Here is a 17533-nt window from a genome sequence, read left to right as displayed (position 1 = left end):
TGCAAAAACGGTAGATGCAATGTTTGGGGTGGGGACTTCCAGATTTCATGCCTCTTCCACTATTTTCACAATGATGGAGAGGTTGTCCATCAGTGTGAAACTTCAAGCCTCTGTCTTATGTAGTTTTGATCATAAATTTGGAGATTCCCTAGTTCCTCCCCGCTTCCAACTGATTGGCTGACATTGTGGTGCCAATACTCATTCCGTTCTTAAAAAGCCTCTCTTCAAAGATTAGCAGAACACAAAAAATTCTGCCAACGCCAAGGTGCAGCGTGTCACCAGAATGACCAGAAAGTATCACATCGGTCATTTTTTGGAGACTCTTCAAAACATAATCCCATAATCCCCTCCACCACCATTGGATTAACATTTCAGCTTTACACTGTCAGGGCAGCTAATCACTTCAGGCAAAATTCTGCTCAAAACACATTTTAGGAGAGCTCATATATCTTAGGTTTTATTTGTGGGGGAAATGGCAAAAGATACTTAACTATGACAGTGCTCTGTGCAAAAGACTAGAATATCGAGGACAGTGGTTGTACATAATAGGCACAAGACTGAAAATTCAGTGCTTCCAGTCTCACCCTTCAACCATTCACCTCTACTCTATAGTTAACCAACTGTTCTCCGTTGTGACCTTTAATTGCAAAAAGTTTATTGCAGTTTCATTAGGTTTATTACAGTAAAGTTTGTGGCAGTTTTGCAACCCGGCAACCTCGGGACAGAGTCCATGCCGGATTTTGGAACTTGCCGGTTTTCAAAAGAAGAATTGGGAATGCTTTAGTTCAGTAAACAGAGGATACAATATGATCTTCCTTCACTGTGGGTCGAGTGGGGCCCAGGCCCACTAAGCCACTTGGAGTGCGGGGTGGGGGGGCAAAAGTGTCTGGATTTTGGACACCGCTGGTTTTCATGTCGCCAGATTTGAGGTACTCTACCTGCATCTGCAATAAACATAACATCCACTTTGTGTCAGCATTTCCAGTGCTAATCACTGCAATCAGGCTGACTGGCTCATTAAACTACACTTTCTGAAAGCTTTACAATAAACATATATCAGTCCAACAGACAGGCAGCTGAGTGCTTTAGGATTTAAAACATCAGGCGAAGGAGACGTTTTTAAGGATAATGTTTAACGGAGAGTTTTGAGGATAATAACTATCTCGTGGTGAAAGCATTGGCTACATTCATCTACTATTTAAGAAATGTAAAATCTGATTAATAATGACACAAGCTGTATTATTAAATAATCATAGGCCGGGATTTTCCATGCCTGCTGGCGTCAGGTGTGTTCAGTGGCATGAGCAGATAATATGGCGCGAAGGCCAAAAGTCAGTTTCACGGCGTCATGAAGCCAGTTTGCGATCGTCCGCTCAGCCTGCCGATGGTGGGCCGTGTTCCTCGCTATCGGATGTCAGGAACCTCATTGTAATACATCAGCGTATCATTATAAGGCCAGCCCGCCAGACTCATTCCCCCCCCGCCCCGCACCCGACCCTTGCTGATCGTCCGCCCACATTGGCGGGAAAACACGCCAGTGTGTTTCACAACAGCATTCATAAGGCATGCATTTGGCGGGCTACGCTTCACTTGAGATTTCAAGGTTTGTTTGCCTACCTTTCTTCAGTCAGTGCTCGCAGTCATCAGCGCCAGGCTTCACAGATAACACCACATCACTTTTATGGGGGCTCACGGGTACCTATCTGATCAGCCATGTGTGGGTGGCTTTTCAATGGCTACAGAGCTAGGGCTTACTTGAGGAAGGGGGAGAAGTGGCCTCAAGCAAGGGAAAAGGCTGCTGGGTGAGTGCTGTACTGGGGAAGGAGGCTATCCCAGGGGGTGTGTGGGGGCACATGTTGATCTGTGCAAGTGACCTCAAGATGGTGAGGGCTAAGGAGGCAGTCTCCAGAGGAGATAAGGCCAGATGGAGATGTGAGGGTGTGTGAGAGAGTGAGTGGTGATGTCCCTTGAGCTGGCAGTGAGTGAGATGCCAGTGAATGTGTGATGGGTTTGAGTGTGTGAGTTTAGAGTGATGAGATGGTTGCCATACCCTGGCTGCATGGATGAGATCATTCATCCTCTATCTGCATTGGATGGCCAACCTCTTCTGTGCATCATTGGCACTGACCACTGCCATCGCCTATCAAGACGGAGTGGTAATTTTGCTGCCCCTCCTGTGGCCAAAACAGGGGTACAGGACATCACAGTGGGCTTCCATGGCGTCCAAAAGATGCTCGAGAGCTGCAGTTGTCTTGTTTATTGGGGCCATGTCTTCTTTACTACGGTCCTGGGCTGGAAGCATTGAGCACGGTTGTACTTTAAACGTGGTGCCTGGCGTGATGAAGCGGCGAGGTGATAGCGTGGCAGGCGAATCGGAGCCCACCTGCCATTGAAATGGCGTGTATCCCGGGAATGCATAATTAATGCGGCAGGTTTGGGACAATACGGCGTGAAAAGTCACCATTGTGACCAGCGGGGGGAAAACGTTTTCCCCGTCTGTTACCACACTTCGTGCAAAACTGGAATGATTCCACCCATAGGTTGAATTTTATTGACTAGCGTCTCAGAGTTCTTCATAATTCCCCAGTTTTCTAACTGAGCGACATTAATGGAAATATTAATGAATCCACTTTCTCCTATTTTCAATGTGTTCCATGATGGGTTTCATTTGATCATTGGACATTAAATAAAAAATCTCACACAGCATGTCACCAATCACTGCAAGGAATGGAAGACATAGATTTTTATGGAGCGATGGCTTCAAAATGATGGAACTACTCCAGAGTTGGCTACAAAATACTATATAAATCATTGAGCTTAACAACATTCTCTTTCACCTCCCCTTAGATCTCCCAATGCATCTGAACGCAGCCATGTTTGAAGCCAATGGTGGATGTGGCTACGTCTTAAAGTCGCCAGTCTTATGGGACAAAAACTGTCGAATGCACAATCAGTTCTCTCCCCTGGAACGAATAGAGAATATGAGTCCATCGCTATATTGTCTAACAGTAAGTGGAGAGAGATGTTCTCCCTGAGAGATATTGAGGCAGGCGTTGAGCTGATTTACTGGGTTTGGGATGGAACCAGCATGACACAGACTGTCATTTTGTTGTTTCTTCCTCTTGTTTAAGTGTGTATTGGATAACTTTGCATTTTGGAATGTTATTTTTCATTATTCAATAAAACTTGCTCCAGCTTATTTAAAGCTATTAACTTCTTTGAGTTTACGTAGCTGCTATATTTCTTCCTCACTCACATTAATCAAATCTATCTGCACTCTTTAACCACCATTGCTATTTAGTGAACAGTCTTTCATTTTTCTGTGCTTTACTAATTAGCTGGTGAAATCTGCAGATGTATGACTGATGGAGTTCAGTGCAGAGAAGTGTAAGGTGCTGCACTCTGGAGAACTAATCCGGAAAAGCAGTATAATATGAATGGCATGAATCTGAAAAGTATGGATAAGTAAAGAGAATTTGGGGCTGACCGTACATGTTTTCAGCGGTGGCAAGCCTGCCACCTTCCCATCCAACCCCGAACTGTCCCCAAGCCAATCGACCTGAATATTGCCATGAAGTGGTTGGTGAATGCAAGTGGGCGGGAGTGGGCTGGCCACCTTTTAAACACCAGGAGAAGGAAGGCGGGGACGTCCTTCGGTGGGGTGCCCTATGCGTATTGGGTGCAAACCCTGCCAAGGTGTTAACCCCTCCCTGCTTGGGCTCCAAACCCCGCCCCCGACCCACCCACACTCCCTCCCTCAGCTGTTCAATCCCTCCCTGCCTTAGAAGCAAGGAACTTACCTGGTTCCGGAATCCGTCGGAGATCTGTGTGGGCCTGCTCACAGTCCCGGCAGCATCCACTTCGCGGTTCAGGTGCTGCTGGGATTGCTAGAGCTGCCAACGAGTCGGATTGGCTGGCAGCTCTCAAGGGTGGTACCTCCTCCCACTGAGTGGCGGAAGTCCCACACTCAGCCTGTTTAGCCTGCCAGCAGCATGTTATGGCACCTCCATGAAATCCAGGCCTTGGTGTCCATGTTGACAAATTTTTAAACATGGTATAGCTTAAAAAGCTTATAGTGAGGCATTGAATGTAAAAGTGAAGAGCTCATGCATGATCTTTATAAATCACTGGTTCAGTCTCAGCTTGAGTAATGTGATTAATTCTGGGCACTATGTTACAAGAAAAATGTAAAGACCTTAGAAAGGATCCAGAGGACATTTACCAGGATGTTACCAGAGTTGAGGGACTTCAGTTATATGAAGAGGTTGGAAAAGTTAGCACTGGTCTCCCTCGAACAGGGAAGGTTAAGAGGTGACCTAATAGGTTTTCAAGATGATGAGAAGTTTTGAGGGAATAGATAGAGACAAAATACTACCTCTGTCAAATGGGTTAATATGTAAAGGTTATAGGTTACAACCATTGATAAAGATCTATAGAGGGAGGAGGTGATTTTTTTTTCACTCAAGACATTGGGATCTGGAACATTCTGCCTGAAAAGATGGTGGAAACTGGTTCCATAAATAATCTTGAAAGGAAGTCAGACAGGTGCTTGAGGATGAGAAACTTACAGGGTTGGAACAAAAACTGGGATGTGGGCTCTATAAACATGACCGCTCTTTCAAAGGGTGAGTGAGAATCGGACAAAATATTTGGATAAAATTATCAGAGCTTTCTTGTGATACACAGGTGGCCTGTGGTGGGTTGGACAAATCTCATGGCAGCTGGAGCAAAGATGTTTAAAAGAATGTCAGCATCTCCTTGACCCAGAACTTCCCTGAGTGCAGTGAGCCAGACAAATGTACACACTTCCATTGCCTTGTAGCAAATTTGTTTTGTCTCGTCTATTGTGTCAGATTAGACCTACCATTAACTAAGGCCACATCACAAAACAACTGCAAGGTCTATGGATTTTAACCATTCAAGTACTTTACTCTTTTTGCAATCCATCACATATTAAATGGAAAGCAGGTGGGGAATTTGATAGATCCACGATAAAGCATGTGGACATGTTCCATAAAGAGCCCATTATGAGGACTCACACTCAATTTGAGCTCTAAGTTTGAACCCTTTGTGTCTTAACAGTGAACTGAAGTGAAGTATAAAGCATCTCATTCCCATTCGATACTGAAGCTCATGCTCTTTTCCTCTTCCTAGATCATTTCTGGACAGTATGTTTGTCCCAGCAATACATCAGGGAGTCCATGCGTTGAGATTGACGTGCTTGGTATGCCACAGGATAGCTGCCACTTTCGCACCAAGCCCATTCATCGCAACACCCTGAACCCTATGTGGAATGAGCAGTTCTTCTTCCATGTTTACTTTGAAGACCTTGTTTTCTTACGGTTTGTGGTGGTGGAGAATAACAGCTCCACTGTAACAGCTCAAAGAGTCATCCAATTAAAAGCACTTAAAGGAGGTAATAACCTTTCTCGCTAACCTCACTCCTACTCTTCTTTGAGATGTATGATTGGGCTGAGAACATGCTGATTATTGGACAATGATTCAAATTAGTGTTAATGATTGTGATGTTTAAAGCTGCATAAATCTCTCATAATGAAAAATACTCCAAAAAAAATCATGCAGATCAATTTTGACTTCATTGTATATTCTTACCGTCATTCTGTTTTATACAGTAAAAGAACAAGATTGTAACTATTTACAGTCTTTAAGAAGATCAGACTACAAAGGAATGCAAAATAAAATTTAAAATTACATAATGTTTGGGAGATCACAGTAGAAAGTTGGAGTTACTTAAGCAAGGGAGGCTACATTCAAAACTCATTCCAGCAAATCAGACCATGTGAAAAAACAATGGAGACCAATGTGGGGATGCAAAGAGTAACATTAGCAATAAGCATTTCAAAATGGACAAAGGACTTTGGTGGTCAGAAGATTTGAGCTGTCGACTTGTTCTCACGCATTTTGTGCCACTCCCCAAGACCAATTTCTCCTTCATTGTTTCTCAAGTTATATATCGTTGAACAAAGGGTGAAAAAAGGATTTCCACTAAAAATGGGAGGATGGAATTCACAAAGAAATAGCACAATTAATAACTAGCCACAGCATCTCCATCTTGTCCCAGGAAGAGGAGGGAAGTTACAACGTATTTCCAGGAAGAACAGAGGATGAGCTGGGTAGTATGAAAACAGAAATATTACATTAGTTTCTTAATATAGACATAATATCGCCTCAGGATTACCTTACACTGTTGGGGCGTACAGGATGTAGGGCCTGTAACTGCTCAAGCTCATCCATTACTCTTCGGTAAATTCAGGAGAAATTACTGAAGGTTGGAAAGTAACTAACTTAACCTGAATTATTTTTTTTAAAACAAGGGTCAAAAGACAATCCTTTGTTGCAGGAAAAATCTTTGAAACATTCTTTATAGTTCTGGTGATTGGACACTTGGAAAAAACAGAACTTGTTAAAGGAGAGTTGGTGTGTATTAGGAGAGGAATGTCATGTTTAATTAACCTGCCAGAGTTTTTCAGAGACATTCTTGGCATGAGCACAGGGGAACACAGCTGATATTATACACTTGGATAAAGATTTTGGCAAAATTCTGCATCAGCAATTAATGGATAAATAAAAGAATTACATAACAAGAGGCTGGATAGAAAATTAGTTTAGCAACAGGAAACAGTAGCTAATCACAAATGAGAATTTTAAGGCCAGAAAGTGATTATCAGGACACTTCAAGGATCAGCATTGGGAACTTTTCTATTATTGATATGCATTAATGACTTGACTGAGGGATTAATTATAAGCACAATGTCCATGTTTGCAAATGATACTTAAATGAGGTCAGAGCAAATAATGAGGAACAATATAACCAGATTTAGAAGGATTTTAAGCTTTTACATAATTGAGGCAATTAGCGGCAGGTTAAGCAATATATATAACTATGATATAATTAAGCTTAGGTTAGGTATATAAAAAGGGAGTATGTGCTAAATGGATGCTGATCAGGAAAGGGACCTGGGAGTTATAATGCACAAATCTATGAAATCATTAGCATACTCCCTAGCTTTAACTGGAATGTCATCGGACACAGTTGTCTGTAACTGTATTGGATGTGACTATAATGGACAAAGTCACAAAGCAAAACCATTGCCTACTGTATCAATGTAAGAACTATGGTTTAAAGCAGACATTAGGGTTGATTTCAATGGGACAAAACATCTCACTTTTACCACTCAGTCCTCAAAGCCTGAACTGATGCAGCCAGGACCAGACCAACCAGTTTAAATATACTCTGATGCCAGGAAGTGCAAGATATGTTCATGGCAACCTTAGCTGGTTATAGACGTGCTGTGCTTACCAGCTGAGGTATGTGGTTAAATGGAATATTTTGGTTGCGCCGAGTAGAAAAGGCAGATTTGGAAATGATTTTAAAGCTGCCTCCACATTTCAAATTTAAATGAGTCCTGGGCTCTGCTGTATCGCAATGATAGTATTGACCATGGTCATTCTGTGGCTGTGAATCAAAATACAGCTGTACATTGCTGGCAGTATAGGCTGCAGTTGTGTATGTAATACCTCATGTAGGATCTGTAGTTCATAATCCAGTAATCATAATCATAGTACTCGAGATAAATTGGACAATCATTTATGAAAGATAGAAGCATGTATTGACAAACCAGTCTGTTGGAAATCAACTGGACACTGTACTGGGCCACCTCAACAAAGGGTGAGATTACAAATCTAAGAAAGAGGCTTGCTGCTCTTTCCTGCCCATGATTTTCATTCATATGAAGATGCATCATTGCTGAATAAAATGCAGATCACAGAATCACAGAATTTTTACAGTGCGTAAGGAGGCCATTCAGCTCATCGTGTATGCATCAACTTTCCGAAAGAGCAATTCTCTTAGTGCCATTCTCCTGCCTTCTTCACATAACACTGCACATTCTTCCTTTTCAAAGAACAGTCTAATTCCCTTTTGAATGCCTCAGTTGAACCTGCCTCCGCCACAGACTCAGACAGTGCATTCCAGACCTTAACCACTCGCTGCATGAAAAAGTTTTGCTTCATATGATCAGATCCCATTTGGAGTACTGTGTGTTGTTCAAGTCCACCTAACCATGGGATGGATATTAGTTGCCTTGAGTGGGTGCAGTGCGAGTAATAAAGATAATTTAAGTATTATTAATTATGTTTACTTTTCTAATTCCCTCCCTCTTCTGGAGACATTGGACCCGAAAACTCATTCAACATTTAACACAAAGTTAAAATTGGGCCCAGTATTGACTTACCCTGACTTGATGTATTAGGGAGAAGTGAAAAATGGTTTGTTCATCAAGTGTCTCATTCAGGTTGAATGAAATTTCTGAGGCCAATAGGTGATGTACAATCTGAATCAGACTATAATCGTTATACTGCGTTAATCTCCCTTACAATTGGTTGCCTGTGCCTTGTTGAACTGCAAATTACAGTGACAGAAATAACCATTCCGGTCTTGATGGCTGCTTTCTTCAGAATTCCTCTCGAATGGTGTTAAATGAAAATAATTAGCATTGTTTAATGCTGTGAAATGTTAAAGAGCTGCTGCTGGGGTACACTCACTGATCGGAGGACAGGGTCATACTGATCCATCCTTCCAATAGCCAGCTTCAGTATGGCTTTAACTAAGGCCTGTCGGCAGGTTATGTGGTCAGCCTTTAGACCAAGGGTGGTCAGTGTATTAAAGAGATTCAAGAAAGGAGTGAAAAGGCTCAAAGAGAAAGTTATTTGTCTTCTGTTTTCACATTATAAAGGAGCAGTCATAGATTGTAATGAAAAAAATTTAATGACAAAGATAAAATCTAATACCTGAAGTATTTAACTTTGTCAGTATTTAATTTCCTCAGGGTACAGACATCTACAACTTAAAAACTCTCATAATGAATCTCTGGAGATATCCGGTCTCTTCATTTACAGTCGAAGAATGGAGGAAAACAACACTGGGAACCTAATACCTTCATCAGTGGTAATTTGAATGAACCAATTCCTTAAGAATTATCACTTCATGAACCATAGAATTTAGTTGGAATCCAGTTGAACAATTTGATTATGAAATATATCAAGACAGAGCTAACAATATTTTTACTCTTAACAGTTGTTTAACAACGAGGACCACAGATCTGGAGTCAGTTACCAGGTTACAATTCATGGAGTGCCAGGTCCTGAACCATTCACAGTTTTTGCCATCAATGAGAAGACCACAGCTGGACAGTTAGTGGACAAAGTGAGTCACTATATGGTCAACTCATCCAAAAGGTTAAGGGAGCCAATAGAAAGTTATGCCTTAGAACAGAAAATTAGCATGGAAAGTTTGCTGGGCATCCATTTGTGTTTTTTTTAATTTATTTGGGATTTTTTTTTAAATAGCAGCAGCCTGAAATGAAATCCAGATTTTGTGCTTTTCCGTAGAAGTGTTAATTTGAAATCTGATCAAAAGGGTGTGCAGCAGATTGATGGAACAAGTTTGACAGTTCATGGATGTTGTAACATAAGTGTGCTCACTGCAGGAAAAGATGATGGTCACCTCTTAAACTTATATTCCTATATTATTTTATCATAGAATGGTCACACCATACAACAAGGCCGTTTGGCCCATCATGGCCATGCTGGCTCTCTGCAAGACAAGCTCACCTAGATCCACTCCCCGCTTTTTCCCTAGGGCCCTGGAAATTTTTTCTCTTCAGAACATTGTCAAATTCTCCTTTGAAAGCCACGATTGAATCTGCCTCCACCACAATCTCAGGCAGTGCATTCCTGATCCTAAACACTTGCTGCATAAATTAGTTTTTCCTTATGGCACCGTTGCTTCTTTTGCCAATGACCTTAAATCGATGCCCTCAGGTTCTTGATTTTTCCACGACGGGAACAGTTTTTCCTTATCTACTCTGTCCAGATCCCTCGTGATTTTTAACATCCCTATCAAATCTCCTCAATCTTCTCTTCTCCAAGGAGAACAGCTGCAGCTTCTCCAATCTATCGACTCAACATCCATGCTGCTGAATTTTTTTTGCTCTCTCTCTGATACCTTCACATTCTTCCTAATGTGTGGTGCTCAGAATTGAATGCAATACTCCAATTGAGGCCAAATAAGTATTTTATACAGGATTATGATAACTTCCTTGCTTTTGTACTCTATTCCCCTACTTATTACACCCATAGTATCTCCTTTATTTTATTAACCACTTTTTCAAACTGCCCTGCCACCTTCGTAGACCCCCGGGTGCCTCTGCTCCTGAATTCCCTTTAGAATGGTATCCTTTATATTATATTCTCTCTCCGCTGTCTTCCTACCAAAATGAATCACTTCTCACTTCTCTGCAGTAAATTTCATCTGCCACATGTCCACCCATTCTACCAACCTGTCAATGTTTCCTTAAAGTCTATCACTATCCTCCTCACAGTCCATAATGCTTCTAGGTTTTGTGTCATCCACAGATATTGAAATTGTGCCCTGTTCACCCAAGCCTAGGCCACTATTATATATCAGGAAAAGCAGAGGTTCTAACACTGACTCCTGAGGAACCCCATTATATACTTTCCTCTAGTACAAAAAAAAATATTTGACCACGACTCTGTTTCCTGTCATTCAATAATTTCATATATGCTCCTACTGTCCCTTTTATTTTTTGGGCTGTAACTTTGCTGACATGCTTGTTATGTGGCACTTATCAAATGCCTTTTGAAAGTCCATTTACACCACATCAACAACATTACCGTCATCAATCCTCTCTGTTACCTCAACAAAAAATTCAAGCAGGCTAATTGAGCACAATTTGCCCTTAACCAATCTATGTTGGTTTTCCTGTCCCAAATTATCATTTCTAAGCACCTTTCCATCACTGGCCTGTAGATGCTGGGTTTATCTTTACATCTTTTTTCAACAAGTGTGTAACATTTGTAATTCTCCAGTCCTCTGGCACCACCCCTGTATCTAAGCAGAATTGGAAGATTATGGTCAGTGCCTCTGCAATTTCCACCCTTCCCTTAATATCCTAGATGCATCTCATCTGGTCCTGATGGTTTATCAACAAATAGAGCAAGCCTCTCTAATACCTCCTCTTTGTCAATCTTTGACTCAACCGTATCTCAGTTGCCTCATCTTTCACTATGACTTTAGCAGCACCTCCTTCCTTGGTAAAGGCAAATTACTCATATAGGACCTCTGCTTCACTCCCTCCATGTATAAATCTCCTTTAGGCCCCTAATCAGCCCCACTCCTGCTTTTACTATGCTTTTACTATTTATATGCCCGTGGAAAACATTTGGATTCCCTTTTATATTATAATGCCAGTCTCTTATCATACTCTCTCTTTGTTTCTCAGCAAGGTGGGATATCATTGCTAGAGAATAGAACACTTGGGCCATTCAGGGCATTTGTTAAACAATTGTTCCATAATCAGAGGTAATGTAGTCAAATGCAGAATGGAGATTCCTCTCCTCTAACCCAAGTGGGCCTTAGCTCCACTCTCCGAGAGTGGCCTCCACTATGCTTCCCACATCATCCCTTTCTGAGCTGTGTTGTGGACATTTTGTGTCCATTATGAAGGTCCTATAAACCTGGCAGAGAGAAACAAGTTTCCCAGCAGCCTGTGCTATGCTCGAACACAGAGGACAAAGAGCAGTATCGTACCGTCCCGTTCCTTTCCAGTCCCACTTCGGTTACATCTTGAATCTTGAAAGATGTTCAGATAAACCAAGTTGAATTTGCAGATACCAGTTAAACAAAAGATACACAGCAGGATCACTGTGGATCAGATTTGACAAAGTCACAGGCGATTTGATGTTGAATTCCCAAGCTGTACAAAAATTGCATCTATTGGGACCCACTACATTTTTGGAGGTTACAGGACAAATCTAAAAGAACCATGGTCAGGATATCTAGGGTGGGGAGCGGGGCTCGCTCGCCGATGCGGGATGACGTTGGGCGGAACTCCCGGCGTCACCCCGCGTCATTTCAATTTTCAGGTCAGCCGGGGCACAGCCGAATCAGCTGTGTGCCCGCCGACCTGTCAATGGCCTATTGAGGCCATTTAAAAACTAATTCAAGTAAATAATGGACCTGCCCGTCCAACCTTAGGGTTGGCGGGCAGGCCGAGAACCCTGGTGGGCATTGGAAAAAGCATGAAACCTCATCTACGGGCGGGATGAGGTTTCATGAGGGTTTTTAAAAATTTTATGAAAGTTTGATTTAAAGTGATGGACATGCCCAAACTCATGTGACAGTGACAAGACGCTGTTTTGTGCACATGCGCGAAAGAGCACACTCCCAGCTGAGGGATTCTACCCCCCCAGCCCACACAGGGAGCGCACAGTGCTTCCTGGCAGACGTCACACTGGGTGGGCCTTAATTGGCCCGCCCACATAAAATGGCGGTGCGCCCCCAATTGGGGGCGCCAATCGGAGGCGCGCATGCACGCGCTCACTCCTGCACTTCCCCACCGACAGGGGAAAATTCTTCCCCATATCTAAGAAAACATGTTGTTTTAGTTTCTTTTATTATAAAACACTAGCAGATGCGAATCTGTTAGAGATAATCCCATGGGGAAAAAAAATCCAATGGAAGTTATCCAACAAGTCCAGAGACCAGAAATATGGTGTGATAAACAGAGTACAACCCAATGTAATTTTCCCAAATGCTTTTAGAAACTGGAACAGTTATAGTAACATGGAGGAACTATTTGCTGTGAACTTCTGAGCCATGTTTGTTTCACTTAAACTATCAAACTGTATACATTTGTATTGTACAAGTCCAGAGCTGTGGCCAATTGGGAACAAATTAGTAATTATACTTGGAGCATCAAAGACAATTTAACAAGATTTGAGCATAATGAATGATTTCCAACTAAGGGGCATTTAAACAGGAAACTAGCTAATCTGAACATTGGTTTATAGCAGTATTCACTTGAAAATCAAAACTGGATTAAGGTCTTTTATTTTTAATGTTAGCCATTCTTCTTGAGAAGAAATTGGAGATTGAATTACTCTAATTGATCCTTGCAGATTGTAGTCATTTTGGGAGGCTCAGAGGCAGACACTGCTGACTACTTCCTTCTGGAAGAGAAAACTCCCCTTTCTAAAGACAAAAATGAATGTAAGAAGCCCCCATTCCAGAGAGTCATAAGTCCGGAGGAGGAGATCCTGAAAATTCCACAGTGTTGGTTCCCAGAGGAAGGATTTGTAGGAAAAATTGTCTTCAAAACCAAAGAGGAGGTATGTCAATTTTTTTCCCCAGTCACCATTTTATGAAATGTGCTATTAATTATTCTGATTTGTTTTGGTCTACTTTGTAACACCTCAACCTGACCATGGAGGAACCGCAACCTGACCCCGAAACCCCAACCCCTTTTGAATTCACAAATGTCCACTCGAGATTTCTGTCCCAGCTATTTGGGTAATTTTGAATATCCTGTCACACTCATAATCAACACATACCAGTTAAACATCCGTACATGCATTAAGTGCTATTTTCCCATTTAGAAGTCTGGAAAATACATTAGAAGCTAACCAGTCCATGTGGGTGTTATTTTAGAATGAAGAAAGGCTGAGATAGCCCTTTCTGAAACCAATTTATATATATCTCCCTGATACCTCCTTCTGAGTGAGCCCACTTGAACCACACAATGAGATTTAAGTTTTTTTTCCCCCTGCTGTTCCCTTTTGCTTTGCTGCAATTTCTGGAGGGACATAATGCTGGGCTGGTGCCAAGGATGTAACATGTTGGAATTCCTGCAGCAACTGTTATGATCCCATTAGGGATCATTAACATTTAAAGGGAAATGCAAACACCCAGCAATCAACTGATAGAACTACGCCACAAGATTTCATGTTTTTAATCAAAAACAAATTTTATTGTATATAAAAATTAAACAAAGCAAACACTATTAAGTTAACACTATGGTTTGTAATTACTTATGCTATGAACTCAGTTCTACTTTTTACTCCCCACCACCCCTCCCCCACCCAAGAATTCTCTTATATATCACAACAATCTTGAAGGTTCATTCATTTCTTTAGGGACCAATCCAAAAGGTATGCCACAGCCCTCTATAATTCACTTTAATGCTCCTCAGTGTTCCAGTTATTCCCTGGGGTAATATTTTATGGGGATCCTTCCATTAGCTTTTTGGCTTATGGCTGTGGATGTCTCAACCCCTTGCAGATCCCAACTACCTTCTCAAAGCTTCCAAGCTAACTTTGCTGACTGCTTTCTGCCACAAGGCTCTGTGAGGACCACTGTAGATTTCTTCCACTAGCTGCATACATGAGCAAACCTTACAGCTGCTTTTCCTTCATGAAATCCAAATTGGGAGCCCCACCTACATTCCAAGTGGTAAACAATGAAGTTAGTATTTTGTCTGCTTGAAGGGCAGGTCTAACTGACTATCATCTCCTGTTGGCTTCCTCAATCTGGTGAGATGCAATCTATACCAATGCAAAGTTGCAGCTGCATGTCTCCAAACTGGACTGCTTGTTTCTCTCAGTAAACACACACACATAAATTAAACAAAAGAACCTTCTAACCAAAGCTTCACCCTTAATCACTATCTCTGTGGCAACATGGCATGCTTTGGTATGGTTCAAACAGGAATCTAAACAAATCATTTTACCTTCAATTCTGTAACCCATATGAAGAACTTATATTTTATGACACTCTTTCCCAGAATTGCTAGCTTTTAGCTTATTTTATGGAGATAATGAAAGACACTCTTGTTTTAACAAGAGATCCAGAAATGGGTTACCCATTATTTAAGTTCTTTTTTCACTATCAACTCTTATAAGGTCAATTAAACTTAGGTTTATTTGATTTACCTTTACACAAGGGTTGTTAATCAGTTTCTTAATCAGGCTTTTCCAATTATCTTAACTTTTAGTTTTAGGAAGGGGAGGCTGTGGCATAGTGGTATTTTCACTGAACTGGTATTCCAGAGACCTGGAAATTCTGGGGTCCTGGGTTTGAATCCCACCATGGCAGATGGTGAAATTTGAATTTAATAAAAATCTGGAATTAAGTCTCATGATGAAATCATTGCCGATTGTTCACTAATGTCCTTTAGGGAAGGAAATCTGCCATCCTTACCTGGTCTGGCCTACATGTGACTCCAGACCCACAGAAATGAGGTTGACTCTTAAATGCCTTCTGGAAAAAAAAGGGCAATTTAGCGATGACCAAAAAATGCTGGCCTAGCCAGCAACGCCAAATCCCATGAATGAATAAAAAAAATTAAAGTCTATGTTCTAAAACTTATGAATTATGAACCATATTTTTGCAACACAATGAAAATACACCCTTACCACCCAGCCGAAAAATGCTGTACTGGGGTCTGTGCCATTGGATCGCAAGATTCATGTGACACCAATGAAGCCCCGTCAGGAAACTGGGGACAAGTGGAAACCTGGTGCACTGACTATGAAGCCAGTTTTTCTGCTCTATCTACTGGGTACCAGGGATGGAATTTCAGTTCCTTCATTGCCAGAAAAGGAGCCACAAAAATACAGTCATATTGGAGGAATTTAATTGGGGTCATCATTTTAGGATGCATGCACCTTGTGGAAGGGTTGGAACACAAGAATTTGAAAACCCCTCACTTAACAACACGTGTAAATAGCTGTTTAGAAACAAAAATCAAATATATTTTCTGAATTGTGATCTCTCCTCATGCATCTCTTGTAACTAATTCAGAGTGGTATTGACAGAGGTCATTTGGGGAATCGGCCTCTCGTCTGCAGTTAGTGCATGGGTAGGGTACAACAACGAAACAGAGACAATGGGCCAGATTTTCAAATACCTGTGGGAGCAAGGTCAAGCATGAGCGTGCTTTGAAAATAGCACCCCGCCATATGGCATGTCAGTCTTCTGTCACCTCTGGAACGCACTGCAATGTTCAAAGGGCGGGCGAGTGGGGGAGGGGTGAGGAGAGCTGGCACGCCACGCACCTCCGATAACTGCCCATTAATCCTGTTGAGGAGCTTGTCAACGGCCTTGAGAGAGCCAGAAGTAAACTTTCAAAGCGGCAAGAGGGAAGAATTAATAGTCTAGTGAACTTTAGTGCACAGCTGCCAGGAACACTGCGGGTAGCCATTATCTGATATTGCTGCTGAATTAAAGTGATGAAAAAAAGGGTTATTCGAACTGAGGCGCTCAGATGGTGGCACAAACTTGGCATTGCTTCAACAGCACAGGTCAAGTGCCTTGCAATTGGTTGTTTGGCCACTTGTATGCACTGTGAGGCTGGTGCCCCTCTGCTCTCCCGCCTTCAAGCTGCAAGGCAATAGCAAGCCCAGTCATGGCTGCCACCTGCCTTTGAGCATTGCATTCCAGAGCCAGCACCTGCTCCAGGGCAGCGCTCACTGTCAGTAATTGGGCACCGAGCTCTCCAACGGCCAAATGAGGGGCATTGCATGTTAAAATACCATCATAGGATTGAGACCTGGAAATAATCCAGGTATCAGGTTCCCAACCCTGGATTGAAAATCCAACCCAGTAACTCAGTGACAAAACTGCACCCTCGTATGTTCACGCGCACAGATACTTAGCTGAGAATGAATCAAACCTGAATACCAGAGCTATTTAAAGAAAAACTAGAACTTGGATACACTGGAAACCAGTTCTGAACATTTTCAGTGAGAGTTGCTATGGAAACTGTCCACTCATTGGTTGAGAATGGGGGTTGGTGATACCTCTTTTGCGTTTTGAAACTGAGAGGAGAAGCAGCACTGGTGAATAATTAGTAGAATTTGTGGAGTAACACAGTGTATCAGAAAGTCTGCTGAAGTTCAACATCTGTTGCAGGAGCTGAATCAAAGGAACACCATGAATGAAGAACGTGATGATCTGAATTACAACAGTACTCCAACAGAAGGCGATAGTTTCTTGGTTCAGGTGCATGATGTCTCCCCAGAACAGCCTCGTACAGTCATCAGGGCTTCAAAGTTCAGCACAGCCCAAGACATTATACTGCAGGTTGGTCAAATTAGGAAAAGAAAAATGATGGGTCAGGGTGAGTTCTGGGTATATGCATGCAATCCCTGGCAATGCTGGTGTTCACAGCTTTGCTGCCATATTTGACCCAAGCTGAGCTTCCGACCACATATTTGCCTCACACTAGACCGCCTATTTCCATCTCCGTAACATTGCCCGACTTCACCCCATCTCAGCTCATTTGCTGCTGATCAGTCATTCATGCCTTTGTTACCTTTAGATTTGAATATTCGAACACACTCCTGGCTGGTCTCACACATTCTCCGTAAACTTGAACTCATCCAAAACTCTGCTGCCTGTGTCTTAACTCACACCAAGTTCTGTTCACCCATCACTCCTGTGCTTGCTGACCTACGCTGGCGCCTGGTCAAGCAATGTCTTGATTTTAAAATTCTCACCCTTGTTTTCAAATCCCTCCATGGCCTTGCCCCTCCCTATCTCCTCCCAGTCCCACTGCCCTCTTGAGATTCGGTGCTCCTTTAATTCTGGCCTCTTGAGCATCCCCAATTTGAATCGCTCCCTCATTGGTGGCTGGACCTTCCATTTCCTAGG

General features: G+C 42.2%; 1 protein-coding gene across 2 annotated transcripts in view; it reads left to right on the top strand.

Moving 5' to 3' along the window:
• The window catches only part of plce1 (phospholipase C, epsilon 1), a 368859-nt gene that overhangs the window by 331845 nt on the left and 19481 nt on the right, over positions 1 to 17533 (top strand). For both annotated transcript variants that reach the window (XM_078566023.1, XM_078566021.1), the window contains 6 exons: positions 2848 to 3008; positions 5155 to 5416; positions 8850 to 8968; positions 9098 to 9226; positions 13003 to 13212; positions 16793 to 16963. In XM_078566023.1, the coding sequence (XP_078422149.1) occupies positions 2848 to 3008; positions 5155 to 5416; positions 8850 to 8968; positions 9098 to 9226; positions 13003 to 13212; positions 16793 to 16963 (1052 nt within the window). The remainder of the gene's footprint in view (positions 1 to 2847; positions 3009 to 5154; positions 5417 to 8849; positions 8969 to 9097; positions 9227 to 13002; positions 13213 to 16792; positions 16964 to 17533) is intronic.

This window comes from Cetorhinus maximus, chromosome 20 (assembly GCF_964194155.1).
Source record: "Cetorhinus maximus chromosome 20, sCetMax3.hap1.1, whole genome shotgun sequence".
NCBI lineage: Eukaryota > Metazoa > Chordata > Chondrichthyes > Lamniformes > Cetorhinidae > Cetorhinus > Cetorhinus maximus.
This window is presented reverse-complemented; position numbering and strand designations above follow the sequence as displayed.